An 11,286-nucleotide genomic window follows, 5' to 3' on the forward strand; every position below is an offset into this window, starting at 1 on the left:
ACCCACCCTGCCCCACCCCCTGCCCCAGGAACTGAGCAGCACACACCTCTTCTTGAAGTCCTCCACCATCCCCTCCATGCTCCTCAGCTCCTCATGCAGCTTGTCCTTCTCAACATGCAGACCATCCAGAAAGGCCCTGAGGCTGCTGATGTAATTCTCGAAAAAAGGCTCCAGGTTGCGGTTGTTAGTGTTAGTGCCAGATCCCTGCTCCTGCAGGAGGCTCCACTTGGTCTCCAGGACCTTGTTCTGCTGCTCTAGGAACCGCACCTGCCATCCAATAGGAAAAGGACATCAGGGAGCAGTCTGCAGCCAACTCCAGTCTTGGTTGACTTTCCTAGAAACAAAGTTCCCAGGAATCTCCCAGTCCCTCCCGTTGGGTTGCATTTTGCCTGCTACAATAGTTCAGTACTAACCCCATGTGGATAGCAGCATCAGTGACCTACAACGGAGGCAGAGGCCTGCTGTGCAGATAAGGAAACTGAGTCCCAGAGTAACCAAGGTGACACTACAAGCTAGTAACAAACCAAAACTGAGGTTTCTTGATACCCAGACTGGATGATCTTCCCACTGTATCATTCATTCATCCATTCATTCCTCAATCAGTTAGTACTCAATAAATAGCAGGAGATTTGAGAGCCTACAGCAGGTGTAGTTTCCAGGAAGAGGTTTACAGTACATCTGGGTGCCCTGTATTAAGGTGAGAAATAGAGAAAACCACAGAGAAATGGCTCTTGGGCTGCCCTAGTCCTAGGAACAAGGGCCCAGGTGCACCGAGATGGGCCCTTGCTGCTGAGCCTGGTTAAATGTAGGACTCGGTTGCATTTAAATTGAACCACTAGCTGAAGATGTCTCAAACTTTCATTTGCTGCAAAACGTTTCTGTACACAAGCTCAAAGCCAACTGTATAAACAATGGAATAAATATCAATCAATTGACCATTCAACAAACATTTGCAAAGCACCAGGCATGTGCCATGCCTTATGCTGGCCACTCAGGACCCCAGGACCTGAGAATCCCCCTTCAAAGGTGATAAGAGATCTTGCTGAGAAGGTCTTGGATAGTTCTCCACCTTTTGTGGAGAGCAGTATTTTCACATCACTTTCTACCTCTCTGTGAATAATTTATCTGGACACCCAGGTGTCTGCCAGGAACTAGTGGGTCACTAGGCTTTGAAGAACTTCCCCTCTGCAAAGTCTGATATTCCAGTGTTAAGATCAACTTCATCTTCAGCTTTGCCCAAGCCTCTTACATATGGTGAGAGGACCCCCAACGAGTCCCTACAAACCCTTTCTTTAAGACCTGATACTATCCCATGGTCACAAAGAGATCGCAACACCTTATACTCAGCAGTACTGCTGAAACACTCAGTTAGCAGCTGATCAAGCCTGGATACTCTCTAGTCACCACAACTGTTGTCATAGTGTCCCCACTATGACATGGAGTAGTCAGAGCACAGAAAGCCCAGTAAAACCTCGCTTCAACCTCGCCTACACACAGACACGCATATACCAAGGTCAGTGGCCTAACATTCACAGCTCTTCACGCCGAAATCTTCCCAAGAGAATCACCCAGGAGGAGGTACCCCTTACCCTTTCCCCCCTCCCACCCCCAAAAAACACTCTGCATCCCTCTCCTTAGGCTGAGAGTAGATTAATTCATCACTCAGGTAAATATCCAGCCTTGGCAGAGTTGGTCTCTCTTTCAAAGAGGAGCAATTCACAGTCTTCCTGAGATGGAGGAGGAGTGCAGAAGGCATCAGTGAGGGACATCCATGATGGCAGCAGCCTCGGCAGCGCCAGAGGCACCGCGCAGAGCTGCAGTGATGGGGCTTGCAGGAACGGTAGTGGCTCCGTCCAGTGAGGGACCCGAGATCTTTTCATCATCTACCACTCCCTTAGCAGGCCCGCCCCCGAGGGATGGAGGTAGAGGATGAATCTGCAAGTCCTTCCTTGGTGGCAAAAGGAAAAGAGGAAGAGGGGGCCAAGCTCATTAGGACAAACTTTCTCACTGCCCAGCTGTCCCGAGCTGGGCTCACCTTGTCAATGAAGGAGGCAAACTTGTTGTTGAGGGTCTTGATCTGCTCCCGCTCCTGAGCCTTTACTTGCCCAATCTGGGGGTCAATCTCCACATTGAGGGGCTGCAGGAGGCTCTGGTTGACAGTCACTTCCTGGATTCCCCCAGGGAAGCCACCTGGGCCAAAGCCACCAGGGCCACCAAAGCCACGGGGTCCTCCAAAACCACCAGGACCACCAAAGCCACCAGGACCCCCAAAGCCACCAGCACCTCCAAAGCCACCAGCCCCTCCTCCAAAGCCACCAACTCCCCCTCCAAAGCCCCCAGCTCTTCCACCAAAGCCCCCGCCCATCCCTCTTCCACCACCTCCAAAACCACAGCCTCCTGAATATCCCCCACTGGTGCTCCTAAACCCTCCAGCCCGGATGCTGCCTCCAGCCAGGCTGATGGAGATCTTCTTGTTCCCCCCCAGGTTGTAGAGACTCTGGCTGCCGAAGCCTCCTCCCATCAGGGCACAGGCGGCAGACCCAGCGCCACCCCCGCCTGAGCGGGAGGCCAAGGAGGACTTGGAGGAGGTGACCCGGCTTTGGCCCGACACCACGGCTGAGCGCCTGCTGAAGCCCTGCCAGCGGCTCCCGCTGGAAGCCCTGCAGGACTGCTGGCTGTAGCCGGCCTGACGACTCATGGTGGACGGCAAGGTATTCCAAAAGGAGAGCGGACCGGGAGGTTGGCGGAAAAGCGGAGACCTTCTGAAGCTCTGGGCCGGAGGTGGCACTTATATAGGGCTGGGAGCTTGGCTGGCTGGCGGTGCCAACCAACTAATTGAGGTATTATCAGCTTTGGTTTGCCTGGCAGAAAGAGGTCAAGTCCGAAACTCAAAACACACCTTGGTAATCACTCCAAATTTCCAAATTGCTTTGTTTCCCAAGGGTTACTCATCTGAAGGAAGCTTAAGTTGGGAGAGGGGCCATCCTGCAGGGCTGGACACAGCCCTAATCCCCGAGAGACTTACCCTCCCATCCCAGGAGTGACAAGTCAGCATTTCCGTACCTCCCCTGTGTCCCCATGGCCACCCTGCCAGCCCATCAAGCCTCAGAAGTTTACAGGATGGGTTCAGAGCCTCAGTGAGGACCTAGGGGAAGAAGGGAGAAGAAGGGGGAGGGCTGGGAAGGAGAAGGAGCATGAGGAGATGGAAAATGGAAGAGTGAGAGAAGGTATAGCATCCCTCTGGGGCTCTTGCCATCCAGGCAGGAAAAGGTACACATCCGAATCACACAGCAGGATGTGTTCTTGACCGTGTGGGCCTTGGATGGAGAGCTGGTTGGGGAGCGGGGAAAATAGGGTGCAGGGTGCTCAGGCCAAGAAACAGAGGGATATACAGTGGACTGAAAGGAAGCACAGACCACAGCCAGGGCTTCCCCGGTGGCTCAGCGGTAAAGAATCTGCCTGCAGTGCAGGAAACGCAGGAGACAGGGGGTTGATCCCTGGGTCTGGAAGCTCCCCTAGAGGAGGCATGGCAATGCACTCTGGTATTCATACCTGGAGAATCCCATGGACAAAGGAGTCTGTTGGCTATGGTCCATAGGGTCGCAAAGAGTCGGACATGACTGAAGCGCCTAAGAACACACGCACACACAGACCATAGCCGAGGACTTTGAGGAAGGCAACAGACAGGGAGGGGGGCCTGTGGGGAAAGGAAAGCTGGAGGAAGACTAATCCAGGAAGGAAGAGTGTGCAGACTACCTGGTCCAGGTCAGAGAGACCACCAACCTTTCCTATTCCAAGCTCACATTAGAGAAATGAATCCAGGATTTCTCATTTCTCCTCTCGGCTCCCCTAAGATACACCATCTACACCACCTAGGAAGCTTGAGTGGCTCCCTGGATGGCTATAAACTACATCCACCCGCAGCTGGGCAGGGTCCATTTAACTTGACTCAGACCATAGGAAAGTGAAGGCTCTTTCCATCATCAGTTTTCTAAAACATATTTTTATTTATCATCACGATGTATACAATAGAGCTGATTACTTCCAATCACATCATGATCTTGTAGATTTTTTCCCCAATATTCTTTGCATTACTCTTTATTCCATATTAGAAACAAAAGTTTCAGATATCTTTTGACTCAGTATTCCAAGTTCTTGGGACATAGCATCAGTACTTCCCACTATCCTGTTGGGTTCTTGCCTCTTATCTCTGACTCTTTTTCCAGGGCACATTGTTGACTAAAATCCATGAATTCTATAGAAAAATCATTTAATCTGCTAATTTCCCTTTTCTTGTCACCATCAAGATTCTAAAAAAAAGAAGAATGATTGCAATTTGTAAGGTTGTTGAGAGGATGGTTATGAGAAAAGCAAACTGTCATATCACTTATCATATGTGGTATGAATGTTTAATCAGTTACAACATTTACCTCCCATTGCCCTTCAGCAGCAAAGACCAGTCTTAATTACTCCAAGGCTGAAAGCCGACCTCCAGGTACTCCGGAAAATGTCTTTACTTAAAGAGAAAGAGAAAGGAGACTTCTCTTTCTTCTTCTAATTTGGCCTCCTTTGTCCCCAGATACCTGCCCCTCCAGGAATCCCCCCTCATTTATCTGACCCAGCCCCTTTGTTTACCCCTCACCTCTGGCTGCTCAGCATATGTGCTCTCAACCAAGAGTGCGGGGTAATTGCTCCCCTACAAGCTCACTGGGAATCGAGCCAGTTTAAACCAGTGACCCATGAAACCTTAGTTCCAGGAACTCTGCTCCTGTTTCTTCAAGCACACAAAGACCCTCAAGTCAAGTGGCCTCGGACAGGGTGGCAAGTGGAGGTTCTGTATGATCGAGGTCTGCTTGGATTACAGAATTCAGTGCCTCAGACTACCGGACTTTCTACATACATGCATGCACACACACACACACACACAGGACCAAAACACAACATGTACTGTGCATTAACAGTAACCACACATACATGTGTACACACTCACAAAATCTCTCACATACACGCAGACACACGCTCTCAACACGGTTCCCTGCCCAGCAGTCTCTTCCCTATGAAGCCCTTGATGTCACAAATAGGCATTCCCTGCTTTGTCTTCTAAACCTCATTGCCTGCCTCATTCCCTCATGGCCCTGATTATTGCCCAAAGCATCTCACTAATCTGAGAAACCAAGACACAGCAACTGGGTCCAAACAAAGGCACAGGCTGGGAGTTAGGCAGCCCGGGTCCTACCCTGACTCAGCTGCCACCCACATCTTCTCTCTGCTGCTCAGCCTCCTCTTCCAAACAAGGACGGTGGCACACCTGATCAAGGGATCCGTGCAGACCCACTGAAGCCCAGGGTTCAGAGGAGGACAGGGGCAGGAGGAAGGGGCAGCAGGGGGCAGTGCCCCAGTGTCGTGGCCACCGCCATCTCAGCCCGCTGACATCCATGAAGGATAGTCCACCTGGTGAGAGTGGGGAGAGTGGCCTGGTGACCGGGTTGGGAGACGGGGCCTTTACAACACAGCACATAAGCCGCTCTCATTGCCGACCCGTGAGGTCGATCCTGACTCCAAAATCCAAATAGTGTTTTGGATTCAAGTGTGGCTGATGCCCGCATCCAAAGAGACCCTGAGAATGAATGAGGAAATGTCCCGCACCGTCTTCCTGTCTCACCTGCGTGGTTTTCAGTGCTATCACAGAGAAATTCTTCAGAACGATTAGCTGATTTCCACCCCTTGGCAGCTGCCAATGCCAGGGCCCAGTTTGAATATGCTGAGAAGTCAGTTTGCATTTCAAACGTCGAGAACAAAGTCCAAAGAGCTTGAAGTGGAAGTCTGGGACTCTAATGAGGGCCCAGCCCAAATCTCTTATTCCTGACAAATCCCACTCTAATCCCCCACACCCACAGACTATAAAAGCCCAGCCGCTCTCCTCTGACACCTCTTAGGGAGAGAAATGGTGTGCTACTGGCAGGGAGGTGCCACCGCTGAAAGCAGTAGGTGGGGCTTTCTAGGAGGTGAGGGCACAGGGGTCCCAGGGGAGGCACGGGGCCCTGCACCACCTCCTCTCCGTGGTCATGGCTGTGCCTCCCAGGACGGCGCCCTGACCAAGGCTGCCTCTGCTCCGGGGAAGCTGGGTCCTCTCTGGGAGAACTAGGGAGGAGGAGGAGGGATTGCTCCTGCCCACAGGCAGCCCCGGCTTCTCTGGGGACCAGTGCACTCAGATGCAAGTGCTCAGGGCTAAGGACAGGCTTGGCAACACAGGGCACAGCAGCTGGGCCAAGGACAGCAGGTGGGAAAGAGCCAAAGAGGGAGAAGGAGATGGGGCTGCACCAAGATGGGGGACCCTGGGCTGGGAGGCCTGGCAGGAAGGGCGGGGTGGATGGTTCCTGGGTAGAGTTGGCCCTAAAGTCTGCACTCGGAGGGCACGCTGCTCCACAAGGAACTGTTCCTCGACACTGAGCTTTGAGCCAAGTCTCCCCAGGGAGGGGCCAGCCCTGTGGCATCTGGAGCTCAGGAAAAAAAGTCTAAAGCCCAGCAGATGTAGTCTTGAACTTAGCTCCATCCTGAAGGAGAGGGCCAAGAGGGACAGGATGGCTTCCTCACGGTGCCCAGACTCTCCCACCCAGGAATCTGTCAGAGCGATGCCACGGGGGGCCCCTCTGGCCAGAAGCAGGAGGCCTGAGCCCCAGGCTCCAGACCCCTCTGGGCCTCCAGTTAGCCAGTCATGAAATAGAGCTGATACACCTCTGCTCTCCTGATTGAGCAGAGAGGATGGGAGGTGAGTTAAGTACAGTAAAGGGCTTTATAAACTCAAGAGCAGGAGTCCTGTGTTGACTCGGGGCGTTCTAATAGTAGAAAAGCAAGTCATGAGGGTGCTGGCCGGATGGCAGACTCCATAATTAACACTCTACAGACTTCTCCCCACTTGACCCTCATTGCAATCCTATAGGGAAGATTTGTAGCTCCATTTTACAGATGGAGCCTGGAAATTAAGTAACTTGTCCAAGACCACAAGTGCAAAGCCAAGCCTCCGACTCAGTTCTGTCCCAATCTGGAGACCATGCCTGTGGCCCCACAGGGTGTTCTGTGTCTGTTCCTGCCCAGAGCTCAGCGCATGGAGCAAGCCCTGACTCTGAACAGTTGATGGGATTTGATCACATTCTGGAAATGGCAGGTAAAACCAGAGCATGGAATGAGGAGAAGAGTCACAAAGACCACCACACACTTGTCCAGGGATGGTCCCCAGAAGGGCGCTTTGCATTATTTCCCCCACAGAGGTGACAGTTTGTGCTGAGCTAGCCCCCTCCTTCTTGGTCAGGCCCATGGGCCAGATTTTGCAAACTGGTGGACCCCACCCTGGAGCCATGGACCACTGAGACACTAAGCAGCTCAGAGCTGCTACCGTTGCCTCCTTCATCCTCTGCCTGAGGCCCTAGTGTGAGTCCGCCCCCCTCACCCACGCCCAGCCGCCACTTCCTGAGCACCTCTCTGGCCGGGCACTGTCCTGACCTCCTCTCACCCACTCTCCCTCGGTCCTAGGGATCATGAAGAGTCCTCAGACTTAAAGCCCCCTCCCCCTTCCCTTTACACCCTGATGTATCATTTAGGAGCAGCCCAGCCCCACCACAAAGCCTCATATGACCAGCCTGGCCCCTCGGCCTCTTCTGTCCTAAACCACCTGGGACGCCTGTGGCCCCTACCACATCCATAAGTCACATGAGAGCATCTTCCCTCCCTTAAACCAGTGTGAAAGCCCTTGGAGGGCAGGCCTCGTACCTGGGGCAGTCCTCTGTCCCCCAGCACCCAGCCAGCTTCGTACAACTCAGAAAGTTCTTGGTTCCCTGTAAAAGCCAAGCCACAGCCTTATAGGCATACATGCCAACACTTAACAGTATCTGACATTTGTGGAGTGTCTTCAACTTTTTAAAACCCTTTCACTTATCTGACTCGACAGACAAATGGGCAAAAGCACCACCTAGAGATACACACCCTCCTGTGACTCATAGACAAAGCACTTTCATACAACTTGTGACCCCAAATGGAAATGACAAAAGCATTAAGCATGAACTGAGTTTGAAGACCGATGCAGTCAGGAGGTAGATTCTGTCCCAACCTACTCACTGATTCTGCTTTCTGCTAAAAGGCATGAAGATTAGAACAGGAAGTGAAGGTCAGGCACAGTGTTCGGAGGACCCAGAAAGAGTGTCCAGACTCTGTCTCCTTAAGACTTCATTCTCTCCAAGGAATCCAACTTGGACCACTATCCATTCAGTCATCCCTCCAAACATCCATTCATTCTCTCAGCAATCACTGTTAAATGCCTACATATGGCTGGTCCCAGGCTACCCAATAAGGAACACAATGATATGCAAGACAGGGTCCAAGATCTGGAAAAGCTTCCAGTTGTATTGAAGGAAGGGATCAGTCATGTAAACAACTCCTTATTAATACTTTGGGGATCAGCATTTTTGACAGCAGATCAAAAAAGTGTTATGAGTAGACAATGAATAAAGGCTATGGAAGATGTCAGAGAGAAGGTCATTTTGAGTAGGGTGTTGAGGGATGAGGAGGAGTGGGCCCAGTGGGTGGACAATAGGAGAAATATACCCCCACGTAGAGAGGAAAACATTTCAAATGCTGGTGAGGGGAGAGAGTCGGTGAGAGATCCCACATGCTTGCAGAACAGGAGACATGGAGGAGGGGGACAGGTGATAACAAAGAGCTGGATGTGTAGGTTGAAACTGATGGTAATGATCTCTGTTCTGTGATGCAAATTTGGGACTTCAATCCGTGGACAGTGGCCCTCAGTGCTGACTGCAAATCAGACCATTAGATAGCTTTTTTTTCTTTTTTTTTTTTTCTTTTTTTTTTAATTGAAAGGTAATCGCGTTACAGTATTATGTTGGTTTCTGCCAAACATCACCATGAACCAGCCATAGGTATACCTATGTACCCTCCTTCTTGACCTCCCTCCCCACCCCACCCCTCTAGGCTGTTACAGAGCCCCACTGTGAGTTCCCTGAGTCATACAGCAAATTCCTGTTGGCTATCTATTTTAGGTATAGTAATGTATGTTTCCATGTTACTCCGTCCAAACATCCCACCCTCTCCTTCCTCCCCCCACCACCGTGTCCGTAAGTCTGCTCTCGATGTCTGTGTCTCCATTGTTGCCATGCAACTGGGCAACCTGAAAGAAATGGACAGCTTTTTAAAATCCAGATCCTCAAACTCTAGTCCTGACTTCCAGAGTCAGAATCTTAGGGAATGTGGCCCAGAAACTTGTATTTTCGTAAAGCTCCAGTTTGCTTTGATTTTGATGGACTAATTTTTACAACAAAAGGAACTTTATCAAAGGAGGAAACTTCCATGTTTTCATGAAGGCCTGGGTAACAATAAGAGAATCACCTGTTCTGTCCTCAAACCAGACACAGAGTTTCATCCAGTCCAAGAGGCTGGACCAGTCACTCAGCCTTTAGATACAGCTGCAAATGCTGATGACTAAAGGCAGCCAGAGCTGTTAAAAGGAGGCAGGGAGCTTGAAAACACGTTGCTGAGAACAAGAAAATGCAAACCAGAGCCCCGGGCAAAATATGCACGATACATACATCTGATGGATCTCAAAAACATCCTGATGCAATGAGGAAGTCAGACACAAAAAGAATATCTGCTATATGATTCCGTTTGTATGAAATTTTAAAAGAGACAAAACCAACCTATTGTGACAGAAAGCAAGCCCAACCTGGGTCTGAGGGCTGGCGGGTGAAGGACTGCAAAGGGGCAGAAGAACATTTTGGAAGATGACCCAGATTTTGACTGTGGCGGTAGTTATCCTGGTATATACATTTATCAAAATTGATTGAAATGAATTGCTCAGATCAGATCAGATCAGATCAGTCGCTCAGTCGTGTCCGACTCTTTGCGACCCCATGAATCGCAGCACGCCAGGCCTCCCTGTCCATCACCAACTCCCGGAGTTCACTCAGACTCACGTCCATCAAGTCAGTGATGCCATCCAGCCATCTCATCCTCTGTCCTCCCCTTCTCTTCTTGCCCCCAATCCCTCCCAGCATCAGAGTCTTTTCCAATGAGTCAACTCTTCGCATGAGGTGGCCAAAGTACTGGAGTTTCAGCTTTAGCATCATTCCTTCCAAAGAAATCCCAGGGCTGATCTCCTTCAGAATGGACTGGTTGGATCTCCTTGCAGTCCAAGGGACTCTCAAGAGTCTTCTCCAACACCACAGTTCAAAAGCATCAATTCTTCGGTGCTCAGCCTTCTTCACAGTCCAACTCTCACATCCATACATGACCACAGGATAAACCATAGCCTTGACTAGACGAACATTTGTTGGCAAAGTAATGTCTCTGCTTTTGAATATGCTATCTAGGTTGGTCATAACTTTCCTTCCAAGGAGTAAGCGTCTTTTAATTTCATGGCTGCAGTCACCATCTGCAGTGATTTTGGAGCCCTGAAAAATAAAGTTAGCCACTGTTTCCACTGTTTCCCCATCTATTTCCCATGAAGTGATGGGACCGGATGCCATGATCTTCATTTTCTGAATGTTGAGTTTTAAGCCAACTTTTTCACTCTCCACTTTCACTTTCATCAAGAGGCTTTTTAGTTCCTCTTCACTTTCTGCCATAAGGGTGGTGTCATCTGCATATCTGAGGTGACTGATATTTCTCCCGGCAATGTTGATTCCAGCTTGTGTTTCTTCCAGTCCAGCGTTTCTCATGATGTACTCTGCATATAAGTTAAATAAACAGGGTGACAGTATATAGCGTTGACATACTCCTTTTCCTATTTGGAACCAGTCTGTTGTTCCATGTCCAGTTCTAACTGTTGCTTCCTGACCTGCATACAAATTTCTCAAGAGGCAGATCAGGTGTTCTGGTATTCCCATCTCTTTCAGAATTTTCCACAGTTTATTGTGATCCACACAGTCAAAAGCTTTGGCATAGTCAATAAAGCAGAAATAGATGTTTTTCTGGAACTCTCTTGCTTTTTCCATGATCCAACGGATGTTGGCAATTTGATTTCTGGTTCCTCTGCCCTTTCTAAAACCAGCTTGAACATCAGGAAGTTCATGGTTCACATATTGCTGAAGCCTGGCTTGGAGAATTTTAAGCATTACTTTACTAGCCTGAGAGATGAGTGCAATTGTACGGTAGTTTGAGCATTCTTTGGCATTGCCTTTCTTTGGGATTAGAATGAAAACTGACCTTTTCCAGTCCTGTGGCCACTGCTGAGTTTTCCAAATTTGCTGGCATATTGAGTGCAGCACTTTCACAGCATCA

At 50.1% G+C, this 11,286-nt stretch overlaps 1 protein-coding gene across 1 annotated transcript in view; it reads right to left on the reverse strand.

The window, feature by feature from the left end:
- LOC105001720 (keratin, type II cytoskeletal 3-like) overlaps positions 1–2,698 on the reverse strand; it is a 9,100-nt gene extending 6,402 nt beyond the window's left edge. The window contains exons 1-2 of the mRNA XM_010858092.1: positions 2,036–2,698; positions 47–267 (exon numbers count right to left, since the gene is read on the reverse strand). Coding sequence (XP_010856394.1) covers positions 47–267; positions 2,036–2,698 — 884 coding nt within the window. The remainder of the gene's footprint in view (positions 1–46; positions 268–2,035) is intronic.
- Between the last annotated feature and the right edge of the window lie 8,588 nt (positions 2,699–11,286).

The sequence above is a fragment of the Bison bison genome, unplaced genomic scaffold (genome assembly GCF_000754665.1).
Source record: "Bison bison bison isolate TAMUID 2011002044 unplaced genomic scaffold, Bison_UMD1.0 scf7180017864383, whole genome shotgun sequence".
Lineage (NCBI taxonomy): Eukaryota > Metazoa > Chordata > Mammalia > Artiodactyla > Bovidae > Bison > Bison bison.